Below are 27,987 nucleotides of genomic sequence, written 5' to 3'. Positions count from 1 at the left end.
ACTGCTGAAATCCGAGTCAGAATCCTTTAGCTCCCCACCCCCGCCACCCCCACTCCAGTTCTGGCACAGCGGGGGCACCTCAGCCTCCGGGTCTTCAGAGGGAGAAGCCCTGGAGCCCTGCCCCCTGCTCCTCACCCCACACCCTCAGTGGGGGAGGTGGGAGATGGTGGGCACAGATGAGAGCCGGCGTCAAGTTGCTGCCAGATAGGAGGATAGAAGTGTATCCATTTTGATAGGTGGCTGTTAGTCCGGGAAAGCTGGACACATTCTTCGGAAACCTGCTCTCATCCTGTTTGACCCGACCTCATGGTGGAACAGCAAACTGGACCAGTTTTTTAAGACTCGTGTTTCAAAACCTCGGTGATCTTAAAGCTCTGCATCTGAGGGTCAGCTGTAGGCCGTTCTTGATCTTGTCCCTCAGGAGGAAGGAGAAGGTTTGTCTCTTCAGGACCCAGTCCAGGCTCCTCGGGCCACCACGTTCACCCCCTGCCCCTCTCGGTCTGGAATGGTTTCTTATTTGAGGATGTAAACCTTGGGCTGGCGTAATGTTGCTCATTCTGCCAGCCCCCTGGAGCCCCCTTCTCCTGGGCCATCATCTCAGCACTGCCGGTACCTCTCAAGGGACACGTCAGGGGCTGCCACACCTCAGCTGCACACAACATCTGCAGAAAACATGCACGTTTTAAAAGTCCTTTGGGCGCCCTGGCCGGTGTACTCAGTGGTTAGGGTGTCGGCTCATGCACTGAAGGGTCTCAGGTTTGATTCCTGGTCAAGGGCACATACCCGGGTTGCAGGTTCCATCCCCAGCCTTGGTCGGGCATGTGCAGGAGGCAACCAATTGATGTGTCTCTCTCACATTGATATCGCTCTCTCCCACCCGCCCCCACCCCGCCACTTCCCTTCCTTCCACTCTCTCTCTGAAAAATCAATGAAAAAAAAATGTCCTTAGGTGAGAATTAACAACAAAAAAAGTCCTTTGAGCAACCAAGTTTCGCCCATCTAACCCCTGATGCCCAGTGCTGCCACCTTCACCTTGTCCCTCTCCCTGGATCAAAGGACATCCGTGTGATCTTATCTCTGGGCCCCGACCCCAGACATTCAAACACAGACTCACTCCGCACGGGGGCTTCAGAGGAGCTGTGAGATGGGTGCGTTTATTGCTGGACAGGTATATGGCCTCTTCCAGGTGCTGGGCCAATGGGATTCAGCTGCCAGGTCTGTTATGTGAGGCAGGTTTGCTAGTGTGGGGCATGTGGAGTGCCAGATTGGGGGTTGTCCAGAGACCTGGGCTCTTCTTGCGACTCCTTTACCCACCGGCTGTGTGACCCTGACCAAGCAAGGGCCTGAGTTTCCGTGAACGGAACACAGAGGGGATGGACCCTCCAGGCTGGGACGGGCAGGGCGCTCCAGCTCTGGGCTCCACCAGGGGTCCTGGAGGTGAGGAGTTCCTGCAAGGTGAACCCATAAATAGATGGCCTTGACATCAGTGCTAGGACTCTGGGTCCTTGTTTTCAGGACCGGTCTATCCAGAGTTGCCCTTCCTTCTAGAACAGTGGTCTCAACTCGGGGTGTCTTGTCCCCCAGGGGATACTTGGCAATGTCCAGAGACATTTTTGATTGGTGGCAGAAGTGGGCTCTGCTGGCATCTCTTGGGTAGAGGCCAGGACGCTGCTATACATCTTACAGTACCTAAGACTGTTCCCCACACGGACAATTATTGGGTCCCAAATGTCAATAAGTGCAAGGTGAAGAAGCCCTATTTTATTTATTTATGTTTAATATATTTGATTGATTTCTTACAGAGAGGAAGGGAGAGGGATAGAGAGTTAGAAACATCGATGAGAGAGAAACATCGATCAGCTGCCTCCTGCACACTCTCTACTGGGGATGTGCCCGCAACCAAGGTACATGCCCTTGACCTGAATCAAACCTGGGACCCTTCAGTCCACAGGCTGACGCTCTATCCACTGAGCCAAACCAGTCAGGGCAAGAAGCCCTATTTTAGAACAGTGGGCTGTGACCCAGGGGATCTTTGCATCCTGCCGGCCCCGTAGGATTGCTAGAACAAACCATGAGTTTAAGAAATAACTCACTTGTCGTATTTCTTTCCACAGCTGAGCTCTGTCTGGGAGGCTGAGTCAGAGCAGCTGGAAGCAGCAAGACCCCGCCGGCTGGGGCACGGGGAGCGGGGCCCGGCGCTGAGGATGGCCAGGCCGCAGCCACCACCCTGGGTCCACGCAGCCGTCCTCCTCTGCCTCCTCGGCCTGGGCGGGGCCATCGAGATTCCTATGGATCGTGAGTTCCCCTTTCTCTCTTAATCTCCCGCTTTGGGGCAGAGGGAAGTTAAGACCCACTTCTGAAGAAGGTTGGGGGGTCAGGGGGAAACTGGATTCCGGGTGCAGAGCTGGGTTTCCCCAAAATGGAAGCAGGCGGGCTGGTGCTTTGGAGAGTGAGAGTGTGAGTCTGCAGCGGTCTCCACGGCTGTGGTTGTGGCTCGGGCTGCCCGGAGCCTGCTGAGCGGGACTAGAAGCGGCAGAGTTTGGACGTCGGAGTGTCCTCTGTGGTCTTGACTTGCCCATCAAAGGGACCAAGTGAGTGGGTGGTTGTTTGCCTCATTCCTGAGCTGGACCCTCCAGGCCCTCTTGGCTGGACTGACCAGGAGGACGGGTGGCTGGGAGCCGGTTGGGAGGGGATTATTTTGCAGACGACTGTGGCTACATGAGACATTGAAAGAGAGCCCATTAGAATGCCGCTGTGGGAGAACCGGGCACTGATTCCTGCGGCTTCCAGCTCTCCCACAGCAGAGCTGCAAAGTAAAATCCATGCCGTTCTGTTGCCTATGGGCGGGGCATCACTTGGCCCTCAGAATCACAGAGTAAGGGGCTTGGCGTGCTGAACTCACCGTGTCTCCATCAGCCGTATCTGTGGTACGTTCTTGATGGCCCACTGACTGGCAGCATGCTCCTCGGCCCTGCATTTCGAGGTGCACCCACCGCCTTTGGCACAGCCCTGACACTCCTATCAGGACGTCTTGCATCCCTGTGCTGAGACGTGGGCACACCACCTCCGTGCCCTGTCCCGTGATTCCAGGAATAGCTGGAGCCCACATGATGCCAGTGTTGACTTGGGCTCTCTCCAGGTGACAGATGTCTGGGGAGGGGTAGGAGAGTTACACAGCCTCCGAGAAATCTCCACGGAGCTCCCTGGAGCCAGGCCCTGGGGCCTGGAGTTAGCAGAGCTTAGAGAAGAGTTGCCGGTGTCTCAGCCCCCTCCCACCCACTTCACCAATAGGAGCTGCCCCGGAGGAGTGGGCACTTTGGATAAAGAAGCCCAGGAGAAACTATAGGGTAGGCCCGGAAGTAAGATGGACAAGGCCCCTGCTGTCCTCCCGGTAGCCCCAAGTATGTGTGTGTGATTGGCGGTGGGGAGGGGAACACAAACACAGAGACACTCAGGGTTGGGGGCAGGGGAGTTGTGAGAGGAACTATTCCATGGAGACCATCTGTACAGCTGGCTCAAGGAGATTCTCATTAACAGGCCCAGGCAGACAATCTAATAAGGAGCATGATAAGGCCCTCCCTCCCCCTGGAGACGAGGGGCTGCTGAGGAAATTGCTTATCAAGGAAGTGGTGAAGGCTCATTTCTCTCCCACCGCTTCTCCTCCCTGCCTCACCTGCCACTTTGATCCCCGGGGCTGGTGGGTGAGGAGTTCCTGCAAGGTGAACCCATAAATAGATGGCCTTGACATCTACGCTAGGACGCTGGGTTTTTAAAGCTCTGCCGAGCCACAGGCAGGTGACTGAGCTGTCAGTCTCTTCCAGTACCACCGGCAGAGCCCAGAGCTGGAGCGCCCTGCCCTTCCCCAGCCTGGAGGGTCCATCCCCTCTGTGTTCCGTTCACGGAAACTCAGGCCCTCGCTTGGTCAGGGTCACACAGCAGGTGGGTAAAGGAGTCGCAAGAAGAACCCAGGTCTCTGGACGCCCCCCAATCTGGCGCTGCACATGCCCTACCCTGACCTCTAGCAAACCTGCCTCCTTTCAGTTCTTAGAACTTCCCGGAGTAGCAGCGGCGTGTGCCCAGCAGAGAGCTGAGTGCCTTCCGGCATCGTGTCCTGTGATTCTCACAGCTAATCCACGAAGTATGTGTTGTCCTTAGCTGACAGGTGAGAAGTCTGAGGTAGGGAGAAATGGAGCAGTTTCTCCAGCTCATAAGTGGCAGGGCCAGCATGGGACCACAGCGCCTCTCTGAACGAGGAGGTGAGTCCATCGCGACACATTCCGGCGTGCCAGGCTGTTTCAGGAAACTCGCTGCCTCGCGCACCTCCCTGGTGACTGCGGGCACAGTTGCCATAGTGAATTCTCCAGAATGAGTCTACAAAAGCCCAACACAAGACAGGAGAGAGGCAAGCCCTCCAGTTGTCCTGGGGAGAGGTCCCCTACAGCCCCGTTTCTCCCTCCCCCTTCCCAGATGGTCTGCGCTCATCCTTCCTTCTCGCCCAGTGGAAGAGGCTGGGAAAAGACCAGTTATTCCTTTTCCCACCCAGCTTTGTTGAGATATTATTGATATATAACATCTGTAAGTTGAAGAAGTACAACTTGATGATTTGCTACATGTGTGAATGGCGAAATGATGGCCACAGTAGGATCAGTTAACACATCCATCCCCTCAGGTGATTACCTTTGTGTGTGTGTGGCGATGACTTACAAGGTCTACTCTCTTAACAACTTCCAAGTATAATGTAGTGCAGGCAACCTCATTTATTGTGCTTCACAGATGCTGCGTTCCTTACAGATTGAAGGTGTGTGACAACCCCCCCCCCCTTGAACAAGTCTGCTGGCACTATTTTTCCAACAGCATTTGTTCACTTCGGGTCTCTGAGTCCCACTGTGGTCATTCTTGCAGTATTTCAAACTTCTCCATGATTGTTCTATTTGTTACGGTGATCTGTGATTAGTGACCTTTGGTGTTACCATTGAAGCCGTCTTGGGGCACCACAAATCATGCCCATATACAATGGCAAACTTAATTGATAAATGTTGCATGTGTCCTGACTGCTCCACTGATTCCCTGAGACACAACCGTGTTTTAATTAGGCCAATCAATAACCTTACTGTGGCCTCAAAGTGTTCAAGTGAAAGGAAGAGTTGCACGTCTCTCACTTCAGATCAAAAGCTAGAAATGATTAAGCTCAGTGAGGAAGGCACATCCAAAGTCAAGACAGCCCGAAAGCTGGGCCTCCTGTGCTGCAGATCCAAGTTGTGAATGCAAAGGAAAGATTCTTGAAGGAAATGAAAAATGCTACTCCGGTGAACACACGAATGATAAGAACGCAAAACAGCTTGTCGCTGATGTGGAGAATGTTTTAGTGGCCTGGCTGGAAGATCAAACTAGCCACATTCCCTTAAGTCAAAGCCTAATCCAGAGCAAGGCCCTGACTCTGTCAAATTTTATGAAGCTGAGAGAGGTGATGAAGCTGCAGACAAAACGTTTGAAGCTACCACAGGTAGGTTCATAAGGTTTAAGGAAAGACTGTCTTCATAACATAAAAGTGCAAGGTGAAGTAGCAGGTGCTGATGTAGAAGCCACAGCAAGCTATCCAGGAGACCTAGCCAAGATAATGAACAAAGATGGTTGCACTAACCAACAGATCTTCCATGTAGATTAAACAGCCTGCTATTGGAAGAGGCTGTCACCCCGGACTTTTTTTTTAAGATTTTTTTAATATATATTTTTATTGATTTCAGAGAGGAAGGGAGAGGAAGAGAGAGGTAGAAACATCAATGATGAGAGGGAATCATTGATTGGCTGCCTCCTGCACGTTAAACCGAGCCTGCAACCCAGGCATGTGCCCTTGACCGGAATCGAACCTGGAACCCTTCCGTCCACAGGCCAACGCTCTATCCACTGAGCCAAACTGGTGAGGGCTGTCACCCAGGACTTTTATAACTAGAGGGGAGAAGTCAATGCCTGGCTTTAAAGCTTCAAAGGACAGGCTGGCTCTCTTGTTAGGGGCTAATGCAGCTGGTGACTTTAAGTTGAAGCCAGTGCTCATTTGCTATTCTAAAAATCCTAGGGCTTTTAAGAATTACACTGAATCTACCCTGCCTGTGCTCTATAAATGGAACAACAAATACTTGGTGACAGCATGTCTCTTTATATCATGGTTTATGAAATATTTTAAGCCCATTTTGAACCCTATTGCTCAGAAAAAAAAGATTCCTTTCAAAATATTACTGCTCATTGACAATGAACCCAAGAGCCCTAATGGAGATGTACAAGGAGATTAATGTTATTTTCATGCCTGCTAATACATCATCCATTCTGCAGCCCATGGATCAAGGAATACTTTTCACTTTTAACTCTTATTATTTAAGGAATACATTTTGTAAGGCTATAGATCCCATAGATAGTGATTCTCTGGTGGATCTGGGCAAAGTAAATGGATTCACCATTCTAGAAGTTATTAAGGACACTCATGATTCATGGGAAGAGGCCAGAATATCAACATTAACAGGAGTTTGGAAGAAGTTGATTCCAACCCTCCTGCATGACTTTGAGGGGTTCAAGGCTTCAGTGGATGGGGTGGAAATAGCAAAGAACTAGAATTAGAAGTGGAACCTGAAGATGGGACTGAATTGCTGCAATCTCATGATCAAACTTTAAAGGATGAGGAATTGCTTCTGATGGATGAGCAAGGAACGTGATTTTCTGAGATGGAATCTACTCCGGTAAAGGTGCTATGAAGACTGTTGAAACGGAACAAAGGATTTAGAATGTCACATAAACTTGTTAAAGCAGCTAATAGCAAAGAACTAGAATTAGAAGTGGAACCTGAAGATGGGACTGAATTGTTGCAATCTCATGATCAAACTTTAAAGGATGAGGAATTGCTTCTGATGGATGAGCAAGGAACGTGATTTTTTTTGAGATGGAATCTACTCCTGGTGAAGGTGCTGTGAAGACTGTTGAAATGGCAACAAAGGATTTAGAATGTCACATAAACTTGTTGTTAAAGCAGCCGCAGGGTTTGAGAGGACTGACTCCAGTTTTGAAAGCAGTTCTGTGGGCAAAATGCTATCAAACAGCATCGCATGCTATGAGAAACTGTTAGTGAAAAGAAGAATCCATCGATGCGGCAGACTTTATGGTTGTCTTATTTTAAGAAATTCCCACGGTCGCCCAACCTACAGCAGCCACCACCTTGATCATTCAGCAGCCATCAACGTCAAGGCAAGATCCTTGAAGGCTCTGATGATGGTTTGCATTTTTCAGCAACACATTATTTTTTAATTAAGCGATGCACATTGTTTTTAGACATGATGCTATTGCGCACGTAGACTCTAGAATAGTGTAATCCCTCTTTATATGCACGGGGAAACCAAAAACTTCCTGTGATTCACTTTATTGCAAGATTGGCTTTGTCATGGTGGTCTGTATTGCGCACGTAGACTCTAGAATAGTGTAATCCCTCTATATGCACGGGGAAACCAAAAACTTCCTGTGACTCACTTTATTGCAAGATTGGCTTTGTTGAATCAACCCCCTTCGAGGTATGCCTGTATTGTTCATTAGCGTTGCCATGCTGTGAATTAGATTCCAGGAATGTATCCATCTTACAGCTCGAAGTTTGTACCTTCTGACCAATACCGCTCACCCCCTAGACCTTGGCAGCCACCATTCTATTCTATTTCTTGAGTTTGACTTTTTTAGATTCCACATATAAGTGAGAACATACAGGATGTGTCTTTCTCTGTCTGGCTTCTTTCACTTAGCATAATTGCCCTCCAGGTCCATCCATGTTGTGGCTTAAGGCAGGAGATATCTGCACCGCCCCCTTCCTTGTAGCATTCTTCACAATGGCCAAGACATGGGGACACCACCTAAGATTAGGCACTTCACTTTCCCTGTGAGTTGGGGGCAGGGGGAGTGAGGGGGTTCAGGCCAGAGGCTGCCCCGCCAGGTGTGCCCTTCTGCTCCCTTGCCCCATATGGGGCATTTTCTGTGCAAGAAGATAGGGCATTGCTTCTGCTCTGAGGGGGGTTGGGTGCAGCAGGCTTCCAGGAACAGAGCCCTGGGCTGCTACACAGTCCCTCATTGAAGTGCCCAGCCTCCAGTCACCATCACTCTGCCAACGGAGTCACACGCACCCCCTCCCCAGCCTCAAGGACAGTGTGACCTTTGAAGAAAGCAAAGAGTCACCTCATCAGCCAAAGAGGGCTTGCCAAAAAGAGAGTCTGCTGGCAGCTTCCCCTGTCTCTCTCCCCACATCAGGGGACTCAGCATTTTTCTCCCAGGAACCCACAGCGGAGGGCAGTGGCCTGGTACTCCTCCCCGTCACCCCAAACAGTGCTGCAGGAGGGCTCAATGCTCACTCACACTCACACTCACTCCATCCTCCAAGGGATGAGCCCAGAGGTCACAGGTCAGAGTCAGGGAAAGAAAAGGGGTGCATGAATACTGGGCCGCATCTGCCTCACCCCCTGCAGAGTCTGTTGGAAGACTTTCCTCCGTCTTGGGAGCCAAAAGAACAAATGTATTCTCCACTCGACATTCGTCATCTAACAAGTTCTATAGGAGAGAAGGGCAGGTGGTGTGACACAGGATGGAGAACGGGGGTGGGGGGAGTGGTCTAGGCAGGTGGTCCCCACTGTCTTCTCCCTGTGGCTGCTTGTCTTCTGGGTCGGTTGTGTCCCTGTATAAATTCCTTGGTGGCACACTGTGGCTGGAGATGTCATTACCGCTTGAGGCAAGTAGCTTCTCAAGAAGCCCCTGGCCTGATTTCAGTGTGGGGCCGGGGCACAGTAGAGCTGCCTGAGTATCCGTATCCCGGCCGCTCTAACTGTCCCGTGAGTCTCTTTTCCCTCAAGGTCTTTCCTCTGACTTACCTTTGTCCAGAATGTCAAGGAGAACAGAGGCCATGGCCCCATCGGGCCAAGGCTGGGTCTGTACCAGGAGCTCTGGGTCAGGCAGCAGAAGAGCTGGTTCTCACCCCAGTCCTGTAACAGACTTCCGGGGGGATCTTGACCAAGGACTTCCCTTCCCTGGATTTGACTCCCTGGAGAACGTCCAGGGATCTTTCCACTGAGCCAGCATTTGAGTTGATGAAAGAGGCGCGAGCCCCCCGGGCACAGCAGAGCCCTTGTCAGGGTTCCCGTCCTGGGGGAGGCCAGAGCCTTCAACTGTGAGTGAGGGCCCAGGAGACACCTTGAGATGACAAACCAGCGGCCTGGGCTTCGGTCAAAGGGGTGGGTCAAGTGTCAGCCCTGCTTCTCCTGAAAGTGGCCCCTTCTCCCAACCGCCCACGCCCCCGTGAGAGGACGTACCGTCCAAAACCAACCCACTGCTTTCAGTCCTTCCAGAAAACCCCAGCGGGTGAAGCTGCTCTGTGGGAGCTGCACGGAGCACACGTTTAGAATCCAGAGACTTCTGCTTCGCCCCCAGCGTTTCATGTCTTACTGTTTCCTACCCGGGGGGCCAGACAGAATTTCCCTTTTGTGCCCCAGCCGGCCACACAGACCCGGCCACTTGAAGGAATTACTCTGAGCCTTTCCGTGGGTCTTGCTCTTAAGACTTCCACTCACTGATAGCGTGGACAGCAGGCCACCGTTCCTGCCACCCGCCGCCTCCCCTCTCTGCTGCCTGTCTTCTCTCCTGTGACTCTTTCTGCAGCTCTTGGTCCCGTCTTAACTCTGCCTCTGCCTCTCTGAGCGACTGCCCCCTTCTGAGTCCCTGAACTCCTCGTCCACGTCTCATAGGGTCCCGTCCGAAAGCGTCAAGGTCACCGTGGCTCAGCAGCAGCCTCCGCTTCTCCCAGGAAGCACTCCCTGGGAAAGAGTCAGCACAACGCTGACATCCACACCGCGTGAAATGGGAAAGGCGTAGTCTCTTCTGCTATAATCACGAGGAAAAGATATCTCTCAGCATTACAGCAACAGGTGTGCTGCTTTCTGCAGACGAATTTCAACCAAGACCTGGTCCCCACCAAGAACATACCATCTAAAACCTTGTATGTAAATCGTGGTCCACAGCCCGCCACTTGGCTGCTGGGGAGAAATGCAAGATCTACCAAATCAGAACCTGCATGTTAACATCACCCCCAGTGGTCCCTGTGCTTGTCAACGTGTGAGAGACATACACGCCTGTACACGGCATCTCAGGTGTGGCCACCGGCCCGTTTATCTCTTTTGTAAAAAGCAGGGAGGGGGGTGTTGGGCCCGGCTTGACCGCAGTTGTTCCGAAGTGGGATTCCCGTAGGGCCGGGTGCTTCTGCCGGGAGCAGGGCACTCACCATTCATCCATCCATGGAGTTGTCCAGAGGCTGGCAAAGGAGGAGACAGTGAGGGAAGACGGTGCTTTCATGTGTGAGAGAGAGCAAGGGGCAGTGCGGGAGCGGGTCTGTGGGCCTCGCTGGGCCCTCAGGGCTTTGTCCTGTACCAGTGGATCCACCCCTTCCCTGGCTCTCAGCCTCACCCCGGCACGGTTGGCCGAGGAGCATCTAGAGGTGGTGGTGGCATCCTCAGAGCCCAGCCTCTTTGGAGCAGTGCTGCCACTTTCGACGTTTGGCCTTACCTGGGGGCACCTTCATTTGGTCAGAAGCGGGTCTTTCTGCTCCACTGCGTGGTTTGGTCTCGGGGGAGGCATCGCCTTCTCCAGGAAGCACCTGCTGGGTCCACTGAGCTCTGCAGCTGGCAGGAGAGAGCTCGGGAACAGTACCCCCCCCATCCCGAGTCTCCCTCCTCCCTGCGTGCTGGGCCCCGAGGACACCTGGCGATTGGTCTTGTGTGATAACTGATGTCTTCTTCTCTCCCCTCACAATGCTAACCCACCGGACTAACAGCCAGCATTCAGAACGAGCGTAAGTCCCGGGCGCCTCTCTGCACCTGTGCCTCTGGGGGGTAGGAGGGCAGGAAGGTGGGCGGGCGGAGGCCAGGTGAGGGCACGCCGGGATCCTTGGCCTCTCTGCCCTGCCTGCTGCGGCTTCCTGACACCAGCGCTCTATGGTGAGGTCCCTTACCACACGGGAAGGGGAGAGGCTCAGCCTATGAAAGGCAGGCGGGTGAGAAGGGCGGCTGGCACAGGAGCCCCGGAGAAGTGCAGCTCAGGACCGGGAGGGAGGAGATGCTCGCTGGCCTTCAGACAAGTCCCTGGGAAATTCTCTGGGGACTAAAGCCTCTTTCTGCTCCGTCCTCGCCACAGGTTGGCCATCTGTTGACCCTCCAGGGCTCAGAACCATCACAGCCACTAAGTTCTGAAAATCTAGCTGCTTTTTGTTCCTATATTCATTCAACAAACATTGACGTTGTACTAAGCATTGGACAGAAGAGTGGGTCAAACAGAAGCCTGGCCTTCAGTTTCTCACGGGGATACGGGGACATCGTAAAGGGATTCTTCTTAATGGGTGTCTGACCCGCATCCCTTCCCCGCGGTCCGCGGTCTCTGGATGGGGCCCTGCCCACCCTGCTTGCTTGCTTTTCTGTGTGGTTTCCGAAGCTCTTACTTCCAGCCGTTCTCCGAGCCAGGGCCCGGCAGGTTCCTGCAGCCTGACCGCCTGCCGTCTGCCCTGTTGCAGTGTCCCAGCCCCCGACCATCACCAAGCAGTCGGTGAAGGACCACATTGTGGATCCCCGCGACAACATCCTGATCGAGTGCGAAGCAAAGGGGAACCCGGCCCCCAGGTGAGTGCGCCGGCGGGAAACCCGGCTGGGCGAGCCAGAGGGGCCACAGGGGCCATTCGACTCCGCCCGCGCCCCGGGCCCAGTGACAGCTGGCCTCCGAGAAACTACATTTACCCACTCAGCCCCCACTAGGCAGAAAGTACAGTTTGGGAAATTAGGAAATTTAGCTGATGAGGAAACTTGGGACCAGAAACTACGAGGCTTAAGGTCACACCAAAGCCAGGACTAGGTGAGCTTTCTGGCTTTCAGCGTAACGCTGCCTGTGCTGCCACCCTTAGCTCAGAGGCAGTCCCTCTCCCTAGCTCACCGAGTGTGTTCTGAGCTCGTCCCTGCTTGTGTGTGTGTGTGTGTGTGTGTGCACCGTCAGCGTCACGTGGGTCAGCAGTCTCGAGTTGAAAGCCTGCCGCGTGCCAGGCTCTGTGTCCAAGTTGTTCCTCACACACAGAGTTGTGTAGGGGAAGGACCTACGTCCTTGTGAAGGGAAGTGAGATGGAGGCACAGAGACACTCAATACCTTTCCAAGGTCACTCAGTGCCTTTTCAAGGTCACCCAGGCCAGGTGTGTTTCTGTTGGACGGCAAGCACTGGCGACGTGGATGGAGATGGTGTGCTATCCTCCCCCATCCTCCGAGCAGCTCCCACAGGCTGGAGCTTTCAGTAGCCTCGTGCCAGATTCAGACCCAGACATGACAGGACCCCATGTGTTGCGGCGCGGGGGGCGGGGGGGCGGTGGTTCAGTAGGAGAAAGGAGGCAGGGTGCAGCCTCAGGTGTGTGGCAGCTTTCTTTGCCCCCCCCGCCCCCCCCCCCCCGTCTATGTAAGAGCTGTGGGCCTGGAACAGCAGAGCCTCCTCGCCCACGGTGGGAGAAGCAGGATTCGCCCCGAAGGGTCAGGCAGGGCTTGAGTGACCTTGCCTCTGAGGTCTGGGCTGCCCCATGTTCCTTTATGGGGACAATGACTAACGCTGAGCGGCCACGGCTGCTCCTGCTTCTTTAAGGCTATATCCTGGGCGGCTAGACACGGGTCCCCCCAGGAGAAGCAGAGGGACATGCTTCTAACCCGGGCTCAGGTTGATGGAGGCTGATTTTTCTCTCAACACGGCCCCTTCTGGGCCATTATGTGCGGCCACTGCCTTACATCCCACCCACTGAGCAGGGCCACAGGTAGCCGGAGCCGCCTCCCTTCGCTTTAGACCAGTGGTTCTCAACCTTCTGGCCCTTTAAATACAGTTCCTCATGTTGTGACCCAACCATAAAATTATTGTCGTTGCTACTTCATAACTGTAATGTTGCTACTGTTATGAATCATAATGTAAATATCTGATATGCAGGATGGTCTTAGGCGACCCCTGTGAAAGGGTCATTCGACTGCCAAAGGGGTCGCGACCTACAGGTTGAGAACCGCTGCAGACTCTTTCACAGGGGTCGCCTAAGACCATCGGAAAACACATATATAATTACATATTGTTTTTGTGATTAATCACTCTGCTTTAATTATGTTCAGTTTGTAACAATGAAATTGGGGGTCACCACAACATGAGGAACTGTATTAAAGGGTCTCGGCATTAGGAAGGTTGAGAACCACTGCTTTAGAGCCTGTTATCAAATGAGGAGGCAGGCGGAGCAAACCAGCACATCCTGGGGGAAATGGAGACTTGGGTTTGCATTCCTAGCTGGAGGTTGGGAAGCCCTGGGGGGTGGGGAGGGGCAGCTGACTCTGGATTTTAAAAAACAAAAATCACTGCCCACGCCTCCAAAGAACATAGGCCCCAAGAGCTGCTCGGTATGTGCCTCGTGGAAGCATGACTCCCAGCCTTGGCTGGTGCAAGTGCTGTCGGGGACCTGCTCCCGAGATTCACCTGGGGGTGGGGGGGAACGCTGCATTCAGGATGCCCAGGTGGTTCTGCCACTGTGTCCGGCTGGGCCCGTTGGTATGAAGGTGTGGTTTTGTGACGGAGTCAGGGACTAGGGTCCTGAGATTGTCGCCTGGAGCCCGGAACCCACCCTGTTACTGTTGCTCCTGCCTCACCCCCCCGCCACCCCATTGTCCACAGCTTCCACTGGACTCGAAACAGCAGGTTCTTCAATGTCGCCAAGGACCCCCGGGTGTCGATGAGGAGGCGGTCCGGGACCCTGGTGATCGACTTCCGCAGTGGAGGGCGGCCAGAGGAGTATGAGGGGGAGTACCAGTGCTTCGCCCGCAACAAATTCGGCACAGCCCTGTCCAATAGGATCCGCCTGCAGGTGTCCAGTGAGTGGGGGGGGGCAGGGTGGAGATGCCCTGCCCCTGGGTGCATGGGGGTGGGGCATGGACGGTCATTCTAAAAGGGCCACCCCTGCCCTTGGCCTGTTGGTGCTTTGCGGGGGCCCTGCAGGTCCTGCTTGCTTTTCTGCCTCTGAGCAAAGCGGGCCACCCCAATTCAAAACGATTCCTTGGAAAGGAAGCTTCTAAACCAGAATCTTGAACAATGTCACCGGCCATTCTGGGCACAGGAGGAGCGGAAGGAGAGGAGCCTTTGAAGACATGCATCCATTCAGACAAAGGCCTCTCTCCTCTTTTCTCTGCCTCACTTGGACCAGGGGCCTGGCCCTCTCTCCTGTCTCGCTTGTCCTCCTGCTTCCTCTTCCCTCCTCACATGCCGGCCCCTAACCCCCCTCCTTGCCCGGCCCCAGCATCACCCACATTTCATCCTCCTCTGTGTTTCTCCCAGAATCTCCCCTGTGGCCCAAGGAAAATCTAGATCCCGTGGTGGTTCAAGAAGGCGCCCCCTTGACACTCCAGTGCAACCCGCCGCCCGGACTTCCGTCCCCAGTTATCTTCTGGATGAGCAGCTGTAAGTCTTGGGGATCGGTGTTTTATGTCCATTTTAATCTTAGGGAGGAGGGTGGGCGTGTTAAATGGGGGGAGGGGGTTGCCTTGTGAGAAGCAGATGTAAGGTGGCCACGTGGCTAAGAACAGGCTCTGTGGAGAGGCTGATTGGGCTCATTTCCTAAGCCCGGCTGCTATTCGCTGTGTGATCTTGAGCAAGTTGCTTAACATCTCTGGGCCTTGGTTTCCTCTTCTTGAAAATGGGGCTGGTAATTGTACTTATCAAATAGAATTATTATAAGGATAAATAAGTTAATGCATCCAAAATACTTATAACAGGGCCAGACACACAGTAAGTACTCGGTAATATTTGTGAGCAAAAGTAAAAAGAATTAAAAAAGAGGATTAACTGTGTTTTTTAAATCCTTACCCAAGGGTATTTTTTTTCATTGATTTTTTAAATTTTATTTATTTTTTTAGAGAGAGTGGAGGGGAGGGAGGAAGGGGGAGAGAAAGAGAGAAACATTGATGTGAGAGAGACACATTGATTGGTTGCCTCACCCTGACTGGGGTCAGGGATCAAGCCTGCAACCGAGGTATGTGCCCTTGACCAGGAATTGAACCCATGATCCTTTTGTCCGACACCCTAACCACTGAGTCAACCCAGCCAGGGCAAAAACTGTGTTTTTAATATGCCAATTGAAGGTGGGGTGGTACCCAGCCTCTTTCAACCCTTGGTTGGTCTGGATTTGCACTTCCTGTTAGGACAGAAGTGGAGCATGCGAGAATGAAACCTCTGATGGAGGAGTGATGGGAGGTAGGATCTTTGGAGCAGGGGGACGGTGCACCATCATTCAGAGCTTGTCCCAGCTCTATTTTGGACTGAGGCTCATTTAATCACTCTGGACCTCAGTTTCTTCCTCTGTTTTCAAACTAAAGTGGGGGGGGGGCATTATGAGGGTGAAAAGAAGACTGCTATTTGTCTTCCTGGCTCCCCTCCCTCCCTCCCTCCACTTCTCTCCCACCTCCCCCTGCCTTCCATTCCTTCTTCCCTATGTATGCATCCAACTGTTGGTCTAACCCAGCCGTGGGCAAACTACGGCCCGTGGGCCGGATCCGGCCTGTTTGAAATGAATAAAACTAAAAAAAAAAAAAAAGACCGTACCCTTTCATGTAATGATGTTTACTTTGAATTTATATTAGTTCACACAAACACTCCATCCATGCTTTTGTTCCGGCCCTCCGGTCCAGTTTAAGAACCCATTGTGGCCCTCGAGTCAAAAAGTTTGCCCACCCCTGGTCTAACCCCTCCCGCCTTCCTGCCTGCCATCCCATGCTCCCCATTCCCGAATTCTCACCAAAGAGGCCGCCTTGTCAATGAGGCAGCAGGTGAGGTCTTTTGCAGACTGGGAGTGGCTTTGTGCCCAATCATTGTCCATCTCTTCCCCTCGCCACCGAGCACATCTGTGGGGAAGGCTGCCTGGCCACAGACTGGGCGTTGGTCTGTGAGCTAACAGGTCAGAACCTCCTCTCTCAGCCCCTGCGTCACACTCGTCACACTGCCTCTGAGCAGATCTCATGGCCTTTTTTCTCTTTCCATCCCCACTGACATCTCCCCACCCACATTTCCCTGGGTTACGGGAATTACCCATACCTGGCCTTCCTGGTCTTTCTGAAAACAAATGTGACAGTTCAATCATAGGCTCAAAACCTTTCATCGCTCCTCCATCACCTCGGACACAGTCTGGACTCCTTTCCCTGGCACACAGTTCCCTCCTGATCCAGTCCCTTCTGCCTCTCCAGCTCTCCTCCCGCCCCTCCCCTCCCCCACCCTCCTTCTCCGGGGCTCTCCCCTTTAACACACACTGTCCCTATCTTAGCTCCTTTCTCTTCTGCCTTATAGATGTTACACAGCCTTCAAGCCACAGCTCAAGCCCCTAGAATGGACTGGCTGCTCCGTCTCTCGGCTCATCCCCTGCTTATCCGGGCTTCCCACTCACCACACTGCATTGCAGTCAGTTATTTACCCACTGTCTCTCCTACTAGACTGCAGGCTCTTTGACAGCAGGAACTGGCTTTCTTACTCATCTCTCTTTCCCCAGCACCTAGCACAGGGCCTGCGCATAGTAGGCCTACAGGAAATCTGAGATAAATGATTTGTAGGGCTGACCAGCCCATCGTCAGAAAGTTGGTGTCATTAACCTGGTGCTTTAAGAAATGGTGGCTTAGAGAACGCTCCTGGGGGTAGGAAGGCGTTTGCTATGAGTAGGCAGCCCTAGCAGTAGGTTTTTACAACCCAGATAGCCTGGGGACCTGGCCGTTTGCATTGACATCAGACACAGTGTTTGAAAAATATATGGACACTGTAGTCAGCATTCTCAGCCACTCCTATGATGCCATTAATTCTAAAAAGCACACATTTCCTGTTTTCCCATCTCCAAAACTGAGAAGCATCCTAAAACTGATGGTGTGCACCATTGATTGGTATGCATCTTTCAATTATATTTGGTAGTGCTTTTTGCTTTCTTGGGGACTGGACGGGGGACGGGGTATAAAAAAATAAAACCAGTGAATTTGACTCCCGATCTGGGAGCATCTGAAGGATCATGTCCCCTCCCTCTGGCCTCCAGGCCAGTCTGATCTCTTGTGGTGTGAATGGGAGACAGAAAAGTATGGTCATAGAGCATGGGCGTGGTGGGCAGGCAGAGCTGAGTCTAAATCCTCCTCTCCCTCACTGCTTATGCAACGGAACAGTTCAGTCCTCTGCTTTCTTAGCTGTAAAATGGGAATAAGCCCTCCTCAGAGTTGAGAGTGAGGTTAGGTAATAATGTGGAGCACCTGGCCCCGGCTGGCCGTCTGCAGGTGCCCACTCGCCAGAAACATCACGATTATTGTTACTGTTACCATTTCTGCTAACCTCCCCGTACCTCTGCTTCCTTACAGCCATGGAGCCCATCACCCAAGACAAGCGTGTCTCCCAGGGCCATAACGGGGACCTGTATTTCTCTAACGTGATGGTGCAGGACATGCAGACCGACTACAGCTGCAATGCCCGCTTCCACTTTACCCACACCATCCAGCAGAAGAACCCATTCACCCTCAAGGTCCTCACCAGTAAGTGCAGGCCCTGCCCGGGGCTGGGGGCCGGGGCGCAGCCCACCGGTGCAGGACATGCAGACCGACTACAGCTGCAATGCCCGCTTCCACTTTACCCACACCATCCAGCAGAAGAACCCATTCACCCTCAAGGTCCTCACCAGTAAGTGCAGGCCCTGCCCGGGGCTGGGGGCCGGGGCGGCAGCCCACCCAGCCGAGCAGCCCCGGGTGCCTGGGCCTGGGGGAGATGCATCCCCGAGGCTGACCTAGAAACCCTTCCGCCTCACTGCGCCTGAGCTACTTCAGCTTCTCTCAGACCCCTCCTGATCGGAAGCCTCGAGCTCAGCTTGGTCCTGCCCTGAGTCAGTGCTTCTCAGACGCTGGTGGGAATCAGAATGCCCTCGGGGACTTGGCACGGTCCCCGGGCCCAGCCCGGTGGCGCCTCCCTGTGCTCCGTCAGCTCCCGGGGGCTTTGGACACGCCAGAACTGGAGAAGCATTGCTTTAGGTGCTCACCCACACCCCTCTCGTGCACTCAGCTCGATTACTTCTTTTATGTTTCATCATCGTTTGCTTATCTTTATTTCTAGAATAAGCCACAGCACAGAACATCCACACGAGTGGGTGCACCTGGTACATGAGTTGCATTTGATTCTGGGACATGTGTATGTCAGGCCATATGGACTCACTGCGTTTGCAGGTTGCAGGTTGATGTTTGGTCTTGTTTGTTTTCATTTTTATTCCCTGATTCTGTCCGACGGGCACCAAAGCAGATCGGCATTTCTTGACCCACGGTAGTGTTGCTGGCCCGGCACGGAGGAGAGAGGAGCTGATCAGCTCCGGGCACACTCCTTGCCGGGACTCACTGGCCTGGAGCTTTGGCTGCGAGTCCTCAGCCCGCTCGGGATGTTGAACGAGGCTGTGTAGGTTGCCCCCATGGATTTATAACAGGCCTTCCAGGGAGAGGCCCCCTCCCCAAAGACCTCAGTCTGCCTGACTCAGCTGTGAATGATGCTTCCAACACTGGGGACAGTGACAATTGTGAGGGAGACCAGGCGAAGCTTTCTCAGGTTGGAGAAAAGAGGCTGAACCCTGGCTTCGTGGAGCCCACACGTGCAGGTGGCTGGCGGTGCCTCCTGGAGGGACATGGGAGGCGGGGGAGAGACTTGGGTGAGCTCACGCCTCACTCAGGACAAGTGGGGCGACCCCCTAGCGCTCCCCTTTCCTCGCCAGTCCCTGCCCCCGATGGAGACCCGCAGTGCCAAGCGTCAGCCCACCCCACCGTTCCCACGTGGCCTCGAGGTGGAGCCACAAGAAGCAGCTTCCCCTGCTTTCCCCCCACTTTCTTTTTTTCCTTTCTCTTCATTTCCTCCCCTTTCCTTTTTCACTTCCTTCCTCTCTATTCCCCTTTCCTCTTTCTTTCTTCTTTCCCCCTCTCTCTCAACTGCTCTTGTTCTTTGACCCGGGTTTCCCCCCCCTCTAATCCTCCCCCTGGTGCCTCTGCAGGTCCCCACACTCTGTTCTGAGCAACGGGATGGCCAGAAACCCAGGGACAAGCCCCGCATGTTCCCGGCAGGTCACCCAACTTCCGGCTGCTGCTGCCCCTCCCTGGCCTTCTTATTCTAGACAAGCTGGGTTGTCTGAGGTGTCTCCTCGGTGCACGCCAGGGGTGCCTGCCTGCCAGCTGGCCGCACCGGGAGGACAGCGTGGTCTGCCCAGGACCTCAGCGGCCTCCGGGGCCAGGACACGGCTGGCGCTGTTAGGTGGGGGGGAGGGAGGGGAGGTCAGGAGCTGCTCACTGAGCCGATCCCTGACGCCTGCAGTGCCATCCCGGGTCCCTCTCTCCCTGCCCGGGACAGGCCTGCAGTCAGCCTGCTGTGTGACGACTGGGTCAGGTGACCGCCTGTGGTCCTGGCAGAGGCCTCCGCTGTCCCAGCTGCCCCACAGGCAGAGGCGGGGATGGAGGTGGGGAAGAGCCCTCCTCTGGGGCATTAAGCAGTGAGAGATTTCAGCCACATTTACAAGTTGGTCTTTCCAGAAACTTCCTTCCCTCTGATAAAAGGGATGTCTGTTTCTGCTCCATTTCTGGGTCTCCTGTGCCAATGAAAATGCCTCCAAATGCCGAGGGGCCCTGGGCGCTGCGAGCAGAACCTGCCGGCTTCCTGGATCGCGGCGGGCAGCTTTGGCTGGGAGCAAGCTCCAGGCACCCGCACAGCTCACATGTGCTCTCTCCCCTTCCCTGCCTGGCAAGGACGCAGGCTTTTTCTTATGCCTTCAGGACCAGGCCGGGTGGGAGGCCGAGGTGGGGCAGCTGCCACAGCTCGCACACAGGAAGGAATAAATCTCATCTCAGTGGATTTTGTATTTCCTGCAGTAAAGGAAGGGGTGCCTAACACAGCACTGCCATCTGGAATCAGTTCTAAACTTTGTTTGGGGTGCAGTCCCACGCAGAGCAGGTCCCGTCCACCCGGTGCCTCTGGACAACAAGAGGCAGCCTTAGCGAGGGAAGAGGTCTCCCCGAGGAGTTGCAGGAGCACTCACCGCCTCCTAACATCTGTGTCTAAGTGACACTCTCCGAGGAGTCAGAGGCCTCCCTGAACTTCTCAGCTGTGCTCCCAGGTCCACAAACGCAGGCGCAGTCCGAGCGCGGGTCTCTTCTCTGGGTGGGAGCACGGAACAAGGGCCTGTCCCCTGTGTGTCCCCGTCCCCGTCCCCTCCCCCAGGAGTCCAGCCACAGCCAGACCTACCCTTTGCCACTCCGCCTCTTCTTTCCCTGCAGGTCAAGTCCATCCTTAGCTCCAGGGAAACCCACGCTGGCTTCCAAACACAGGCCAGGCCTTTTACACAAACCCTGCCTTAAGGGCTAAGTCCTGAGCATCACCCTGCTGGGATGCAGAGCCATGCAGCCCTACAGGGCCAGTCTCCAGTCAGCTGTGACCGGGTTGAGCTGTCCTCCAATAGGCCCACGTCCTGGCAGGCACCTCTCCTCCCTCAGGCGGGGGAGCAGTTACGGCTTCTCAGGGCTGGCTGCCGGGCTGCCAGTCACCTGCTCTACCCCCAGCCTGTGCTACCGACAGAACCTGAACCCAGTGGCTGGAAGGGATGGTGGCACAACAGGGAGACGCTACTTACCAATCTTGGCATGACCATGTGCCGTACGTCAAAATGCTTCCTCACGGCAGGTTCAGTGCCCAAGGGTTTTACTCGCCCAGTGTTGGAACGAGGCCTCTGGTCTCGCTCCTGAAGGAATGTCTTCGCTTCTGAGTCTCAGCTTAGTCAGCAGGCCTCTCCCAGTGCACAGTGTAGAACTCAAAGCTATCATGTACCCCTCTCTCTCTTTTGCCCCCTCTTCCTCTTTCCCCCTCCTTCCAAATGCCCTTTCTAATCCTAAAATCTGAGCCTCAGCCTAGCTCTGCCCGCTCCCTGGACCACTCCTCGCCTCCTCAGAAGGAGGCCTTTCCGCCCACAGACACATCTCGGAGACCAGGGTGGCACCCACTGGTCAGGTTGGGGGTGCGTGTTGCTGGTCAGCACACATTGTCGGCTGCTGCCAAGGGTCCCTGTCTCCCCCTCTGCTGACGAATGTTTCTCTGGACGGTTTTCTCCTCTCCTTCACTCCCACCCCTTTGCAACCTGGCTTCTGCTCAGACAGGACTCGGCCCTGTCCCGGGGCTCACTGACACTCCTTTCTCTTTAGCCCCCAAGAGCTGGCTTGACCCAGAGGCCTGGCACCTGAGGATTTTGATGGGAAGCAGTTGTTCAAAGACTGCCCCAGGGTATCACTAACCCTTATCTCCTTTGTTTGAAAATATCGTTGGACCAAGCAGTTAAGGGCCAAGCCTAATTTTTTTAATTTAAAAAGAAACTTATCTTTTTTTAATTGCCTTCTTTTGCAGGATTTAACCTTTTCTTTCTTTGTTGGGCTGTTTTGTGTTGCTTGTTCTGCCCCAAGCGTATTTCCTTTCCAAGTTCGCCGCGTCTTTCCTTTGCAAGAGACCACGGGTGCGCTCAAGGTTGTTTTGTGGCTTCGCATTTCTGTTTGTTCTCCCCCGTTTATGCCTCTGTGGCCCCCTGTTTGCTCACCCTCTTTTGTTTATTGCAGACCACCCCTATAATGACTCGTCCTTAAGAAACCACCCTGACATGTACAGTGGTGAGTCGCTGTGGTAACCTTGGGAGTAACCTTGCCTGTCCTAACCCCAGTTTGCCTAACTTGACTGATACCATGTCATTAACTCGTGCTGAGTGGCAGGTGTGAGAGCGGGCCAGGCCAGGGGACCAAGGTGCCACCTGCAGAACGCTGCTTGCAAGGAAGACAGCAGCCAGTTTGGGAGTTGGAGGTGGCTGATGTTGTGGTTTGGCCTCCTCCTACATGCAGGCCTCCAGTTGGTCAATTCTGCACAAGTTGGTCAAACCAGGGGAGGACTTTAAAAGAGCTTCCTGGAGGGTTCGGTAGAAACTTGGGCATCCGTGGTAGGTGGGTGGAGGATAACTGAGGGTGAGGAAGAAGCAGTAAGTCTGGTCCTATAGTGGTTTAAAGAGCACAGAGAGCTTTGCAGTGTGTGTTTTGTTAACTCTTAAGTGTCTGGGTGTGAATTGCCTGCCTTGCAGTCTAGCCATAGCTAGTGGGGATACCATATCACAGGCCCCTTGCCTCTTTAAAATCCACTTGGGAAATAGGAGAGTCCAGCTCTGAGTTCTCTCTCAAGGTGAATATGGATGAAGTTGTGCTGTCCCGGGGCCCCCTCTCTCCTCTGGGAGGGTGCGCAAATCCAGTGCCCACCGGCCCACACATTTGCAAGTCACAGAACAGTTTCCATGAGGCATAACTAACTCATCACGCAACGGGTTGCTCACGCTGGTTAGTGGAGTAATTGGCTCCTTCCACACCTGGGTTACTCCCACCGTGGCTCGAGAATGCCCTCTTTCCCCGAGCAGCCAGAAGAATCGTCATTTTCTGGCTCTGCCAAGACAGCTGGCCCCCATCATCAGCCTGGCCTCCGAAGCTGAGACTGCAGGTCCCCAGGGCAGCGTGGTGGGCTCCACTAGACAGGAAGTGTCTGTATTGTCATGTGCTAATGTAAACAGCGAGTGGGGGATGCGAAGAGGGGTGAGAGGCAAAGGTTCTAACTTGGCACCAAGCAGCTGGAGCCACACTGAGATCCTGCCAAGGAGATTTACTGCCTGAGGAAGCGGGGGACCTTTGCTGGATTCTGGGTGTTATTTGTTTTCTAAACGATGGGGCAACCGCCACTGTGTCCAGAGCCCCAGCGCACTGGTGTGGCATGTGCCTTCTTCTAAATTGGGTTTCGGGTAATCTATTATAGAAGTATTCTTAAAGCGGGAGAACATCAGAGCAGAAGGTCCCTTAGAGACCGTCTGGCCCCAGCTCCTCACTTTATGGAAGATAAACAATTCGGAGCATAAGCATATGGAGTTGTTTTATCAGTGGAGTAGGCCTGGGTGATTCCAGCCGCTTAAACCAGTTTAGTATTACAAGTGAATGAGTGGGAGTTGTAGGAACCAAGGGCTATGAAAACAAGCGAAACTCACAAGTGCTCGCATTGTTACCGGAAAGGGACCCAGCCCAGAGCAGGTCTGCCTGCAGCCGGCCTGTGGTGTGTAGGTTCTTGACTTCATGCAGGAAAGATTTCACAACACAAGTCCAGGTGATTCTTTTTTCTTTTCTTTTCTTTTTTATTTTTAAAGAATCGTTTATTGATTTTTAGAGGGAAAGGGAAAAAGAGAGAAACATGATGTGAGAGTGCAACATCGCTGGGCTGGCTCCGGCACGCCCCCTACCGGGGATTGAGCCCAGGAATGTGCCCTTGACTGGGAATCGAACCTACGAGGATGACACACAACCAACTAAACCACACCAGCCGGTGATTTTGAGCTGGGGACAGTGGGACAGGAAGGGCTAAGATAGAAGCTACAGAAGAAATTCTAGGCCGGCTGCTTTGTCTCTATAGAAATGTTATAAGAAAGAGTGAGCCCAGGCGAGACAGGGGCCAGCTCACGGGAGAGTCAGAGGAAAGGGGGCCTTGGAGACAGGCCCAGGGGTTTAACCTGGGATGAGCTGCCGCTGCTCCTCACTTGCAAGTCTTGTCGGGACACTTAGAGTTTAAGAGGAAGATAATTCACTCAAAAAGGAGATTCAAGTGAGCACCGGCTTCTTTGTCTTGAGGGGTTTTATCTGCTTTCCAAAGGCAGGCAGGGATTTTAGGGGAGGTCTCAGGAGGAGGATCGCACTAGAATACTCGTCACTTTTCCAGATGTGCCCTTTCAGGGTCGTGGTCTTCATTGGCTGATGGACACCAGGGAAGGGGTCGTTAGTCATTGCAGCTGGGCCTGGCATCACCGCCTGGCCTTACTGCTTTCCTGGACCTGGAGCTGAAATACAACTGAGGCCCCGATGCTGTCTCTAGGGAGAAAAGGTCAGGGCGTCCGGACAGCGTGACCAGCGATATGCCAGGGGAGGAAAGGGCACCCTCGGGGTGAGGTTCAGCACCAGTTTCGCCTGTTACCAGGCACCTGGGGCTCCCTGCCCTGGTGACCGTCTCTATCTGACTGTAAGTTGCTCAACCACTTTGTCCAGCTGTCGGTCTCAGTTTCCCCGTCCCACTCGCCGAGGAACTTTCCTGGCTTCTTACTGTCCTGCCTCAACATGAGAGGGACCCCTTCTCTTGAATTCACGGAAGAATGGCTGACCAAGCATGATGACAGCTAAGAAGGTTGTCAAGTCAAAGTGAGGAACGTGCTGAACAAAGGACAGCTGTGTTGGATGCTTCTAGAAAGAAAGAGGAAGTGAAGAGAAAGGAACGGAGATAAGGTCCTTCCTGAGTGAGAGACCTGGCAGAGAGACCGTGCGATGAAGAATGTCCAGTGCATGTCTGTGAAACATTGGCCGTGAAACATGGCAGGTCCCCTTTGCAGCAGTGGGGCCACCCCGCCCCCATAATTCATTTCGTTCTAGTGGTTTCTGCAGTGGTTTGGTATCCTCTGAATGTATGCCCGATGCCCCCTGACTTGCCACTTAGAACTTACCCAGACCAGGAGACGAGGAAGATGAGAGTGTGCACGCCGAAGGAGGCTGCCATGAGTTAAACCCGGGCTCTGGGATGCACCACTGATGGACACCGGGCAAGTCATTGAGCGGGTCAGACCTTTTCATCTGCAAAAAGGGTCCACTGCCTGCCCCACCGTTTCGTGGTGAAGATTAAATAGGGTGACATGCATATGGTTCCTGGCATGGGGTCAGGAGCACCAGTGAGATTGAAGGGAATGGTTGAGTGTTGACTGAAGTATAACTGCCCTACGCTTCTGACATTAGGAAGAACTGCGAGTCCTTGAAGGCACGCCGAGGGGAGAAAGGTAGAAACAGTCATGGGAAGAAGGTACTGTGGAGGGAGAAACTTCAGGGCAGACTGTAGACAAAAGCTGTTGGGATCTCCTGGTGCTGAGAGCTGGGGAAGAAAAAGCCCTCACCACTGCCTGAGAGGTTTGGGTTAGACTTGCAAAGGGACTTCCCGGCAGCGGGAGAGAGCAGATGTTACCAGATAAGGAGTTTTTCTTGTCGTCTGGGGTGGTTGGTCAGCTGTTCCTAGAGCCTGAGAGTGGGTGAGATGCCAGGGATGCAGCCCACGAGTCCTCAATTCCGAGAACTGAAAGCAGCAAACGGAGGATCCGGCTGCCCCTCAGAGCTGTTTTTGGCAAAGGTTCTTGGGTACATCTGATCCATTGACCCCTCCTCTGCTAACAGACAGCCCTTGACAGAGGGGAGCAGCTCGGGCGTTCCGCAGCCTCGACCTTTTCTCCTGCAGGAAACAATGGAGGCATTTTTGTTGGCCCCTGAAGTCAAGGTGTTTGAGGCAGTGCCATGGCCTAATGTCCCCGGCTGACCTGTGGAAGCCCGTATGCCCACTCTGGAGCCACAGTTGTGAGAGCAGGAGAGCAGAGACTGCCCTGGGGCTAAAGGTCCAATGGGCCCACGTGGAAGATCTCCCTAAATTGGCTTCTGGGTTCTGAGTTCGATCAGGTATTGGGTCGACCCAGCCCTGAAAATCAGGGAGCCTAAGGGAAGCATCATGAGCTGGACAGGGGATCCCCGCCTCCGTGGTGAAAGGGGTGTCCTATGTCACTCTTGGAAACTGTCATCTTCCATTAGCGTCTCGTAGAGTGTCGTGTAGTAAGCACCTTTGTCTCAGAGATTCTTCCTGGGTCTGCTTCTCCAGCAGCTGGATTATCTTTTATACATTTTTTTTAATCCTCGCCCGAGGAACTATTTTTATTATTTTTTAGAGAGAGATAAAAACATCAGGGTCAGAGAGAAACATCGATTGGTTGCCTCCTATGTATGCCCTAACCAGGAATCGAACCCACAACCTTTTGGTGTACCGGGCAAAGCTCCAACCAACTGAGCCACCTGGCCAGGGCAGTGCTTCATAAGTTTTTATGTAAATGCCTCCTGCTGCAGCTGACCCCATCTCTACAACCTCCCCTTGGACCGGCCTTCTTGTCCCGGATGATATCACGTGTCACCCTGACGCCTCTTCCAGCTTTTCATGGCCTTAAGAATCCAGTTGAGATGCCTTTGGAGCCTCTTAGTTCCCAGCCCAGCTTCTTTCCCCACTCGGGCCTGAGTGTACTTAGTAGTCACCGAGGAGAGATGGCATCTTACCCGAGACAGTGGGAACAATATCTGAGGAAAACACAGTGGGAGAGTTTCACCACCGAAACTAAGATGAAAACACCTTCCTCCTCCACCTCTTTTGCCCTTGAATTTTGTTTTTCTTTGAACATGAAACATATTCCCAAAGCTGTAGGGATAAGCGAGGTATCCATCTTTAAAGAGGGAGGCAATACAGAGTAGATGTTAGAACAAAAGCTTTGGGGCTAAATGGTCCAGAATCCAAAACATAACTGCTGGTGACCTTGGCATGTCTGTTGACTTCGCTGAGCCTCGGTTTTCTCTGCTGAAAATGGGGGTGATAGCCCCAGGTTTGTTGTGAGGATTGAACACGAGGATGTAGATAGAGGTGCTGGCGCAGTGCTTGGTCCATAGTGAAGGCTCACCCAATGGCGGCCCCAATGATTACCTCTGACTTCTAGGGTGCTCTTCCCTATATTGAGCGTTGGCTTATTTCCCAGTAGCTTCTCCCCTTTGAGGATAATTCTGTGGTTGCTAGCCCACGTCCTACACATAAAGTATTGCTATAACCTTTGTTTTTAATCTTCACGCAAGGACATGGAGAGAGAGAGAGAGAGAGAGAGAGAGAGAGGAGAGAAACATCAATGTGAACGAGAAACATTGATCGGTTGCCTTCCGTATGCTCCCCAACTGGGGATCAAACCTGCAACCCAGGTATGTGCCTGGACCAGGAATCAAACCGGCAACACTTTGGTACATGGGACGACACTCAACTAACTGAGCCCCTCTGGCCGGGCACGGTCACCATTTTATAGTCACAGCTACAGGGTGTCAAGGCACCCACAGTGGGACTCTGTGCTCTCTCCTCCTCCTTCCCACACTTAATGCTTTGCTGGCCATGTGTGCTTGTGGTGCTGTGTGCTGTGGTGTGAATTAAATGTCCACAGGGTCACAGATCGGTTTCTGCAGATGGTGTCCCTGCAGGAAGGAGTATGCCAACTGAGCTGGGACCTCTTCTACATAATCCTAGGGTTCCTGACAGCAGAGCTTCCTGCTTGAAATCTCCCGCTCCTCATGATGCCCTTGACCTTGTGTTGTCTGTTTGGGTGATCCCATGACGATGGGTGGGAGGAAGCTACTGCTTTGGTATCAGATTCCTTGGTACCGAGAGCTGGATGCTACAAGAGTTATAGATATATGGACAGTAACCAATTAACCACATAATGGATTAACCCCTTCAGTAGCCACTGTGGTAAATGTGTGTGCTGGTGGGACAGATGAGGACATCTACAGCAGGAGGAATAACATGGCGGGGGGGTCGCTTGTTGCCTTCTTTTTGTTCTCTTCTACCCTTGAATTCATTCATCCCACTGGTGTTCATTGAGCACTTGCTATATGCCATGTGTTGTTCCAGCCGCCTAACTACCTTTGCATGCGTTTCATCATTTCTTCCCCTGACAAAGGGATAAAACAGGCGCAAACTCTACGAAATGGCTAATGGAAAGAAGCTGAGTGCCCCTGGGACTAGACTCTGCTGATCCAGCCAGGCACCAGCTAGTCCAGCAAGCTCCTTTAGGAAACCCCAGTGTCAGGGAGTGCCCGGGCCACGCTGTCCTCTCTCTGCCAGCCTCCATTAACAGGCTCCGCCCAGAAAAACGCCTTTGTTCTGTGTGCGGGCACTCTGAGGGCTCCCGGCTCCTGGCAGCTCTGCCCTCCTCCCCTTCTCCCCTCCCGGCTGAGTCGGAGACCCAGGAAGCCCAT

General features: G+C 53.4%; 1 protein-coding gene across 25 annotated transcripts in view; it reads left to right on the top strand.

Moving 5' to 3' along the window:
* Positions 1-27,987, top strand: part of NFASC (neurofascin) — a 188,582-nt gene that overhangs the window by 107,769 nt on the left and 52,826 nt on the right. For 12 of the 25 annotated variants that reach the window (XM_014532536.1, XM_014532546.1, XM_014532550.1 and 9 more), the window contains 7 exons: positions 2,115-2,295; positions 10,838-10,855; positions 11,570-11,675; positions 13,727-13,923; positions 14,384-14,506; positions 17,425-17,595; positions 21,679-21,729. In XM_014532536.1, the coding sequence (XP_014388022.1) occupies positions 2,205-2,295; positions 10,838-10,855; positions 11,570-11,675; positions 13,727-13,923; positions 14,384-14,506; positions 17,425-17,595; positions 21,679-21,729 (757 nt within the window). In that variant the 5' untranslated portion in view covers positions 2,115-2,204. Of the gene's footprint in view, positions 1-2,114; positions 2,296-9,603; positions 10,158-10,837; positions 10,856-11,569; positions 11,676-13,726; positions 13,924-14,383; positions 14,507-17,424; positions 17,596-17,652; positions 17,741-21,678; positions 21,730-27,987 lie in introns of those variants that run through there. The other 13 variants (XM_014532553.1, XM_014532552.1, XM_014532551.1 and 10 more) reach the window with 6 other exon arrangements.

The sequence above is a fragment of the Myotis brandtii genome, unplaced genomic scaffold (genome assembly GCF_000412655.1).
Source record: "Myotis brandtii unplaced genomic scaffold, ASM41265v1 scaffold898, whole genome shotgun sequence".
NCBI classification, from domain to species: domain Eukaryota; kingdom Metazoa; phylum Chordata; class Mammalia; order Chiroptera; family Vespertilionidae; genus Myotis; species Myotis brandtii.
The sequence above is the reverse complement of the archived record's forward strand: the minus strand, read 5'-3'. Positions and strand labels throughout refer to the sequence as shown.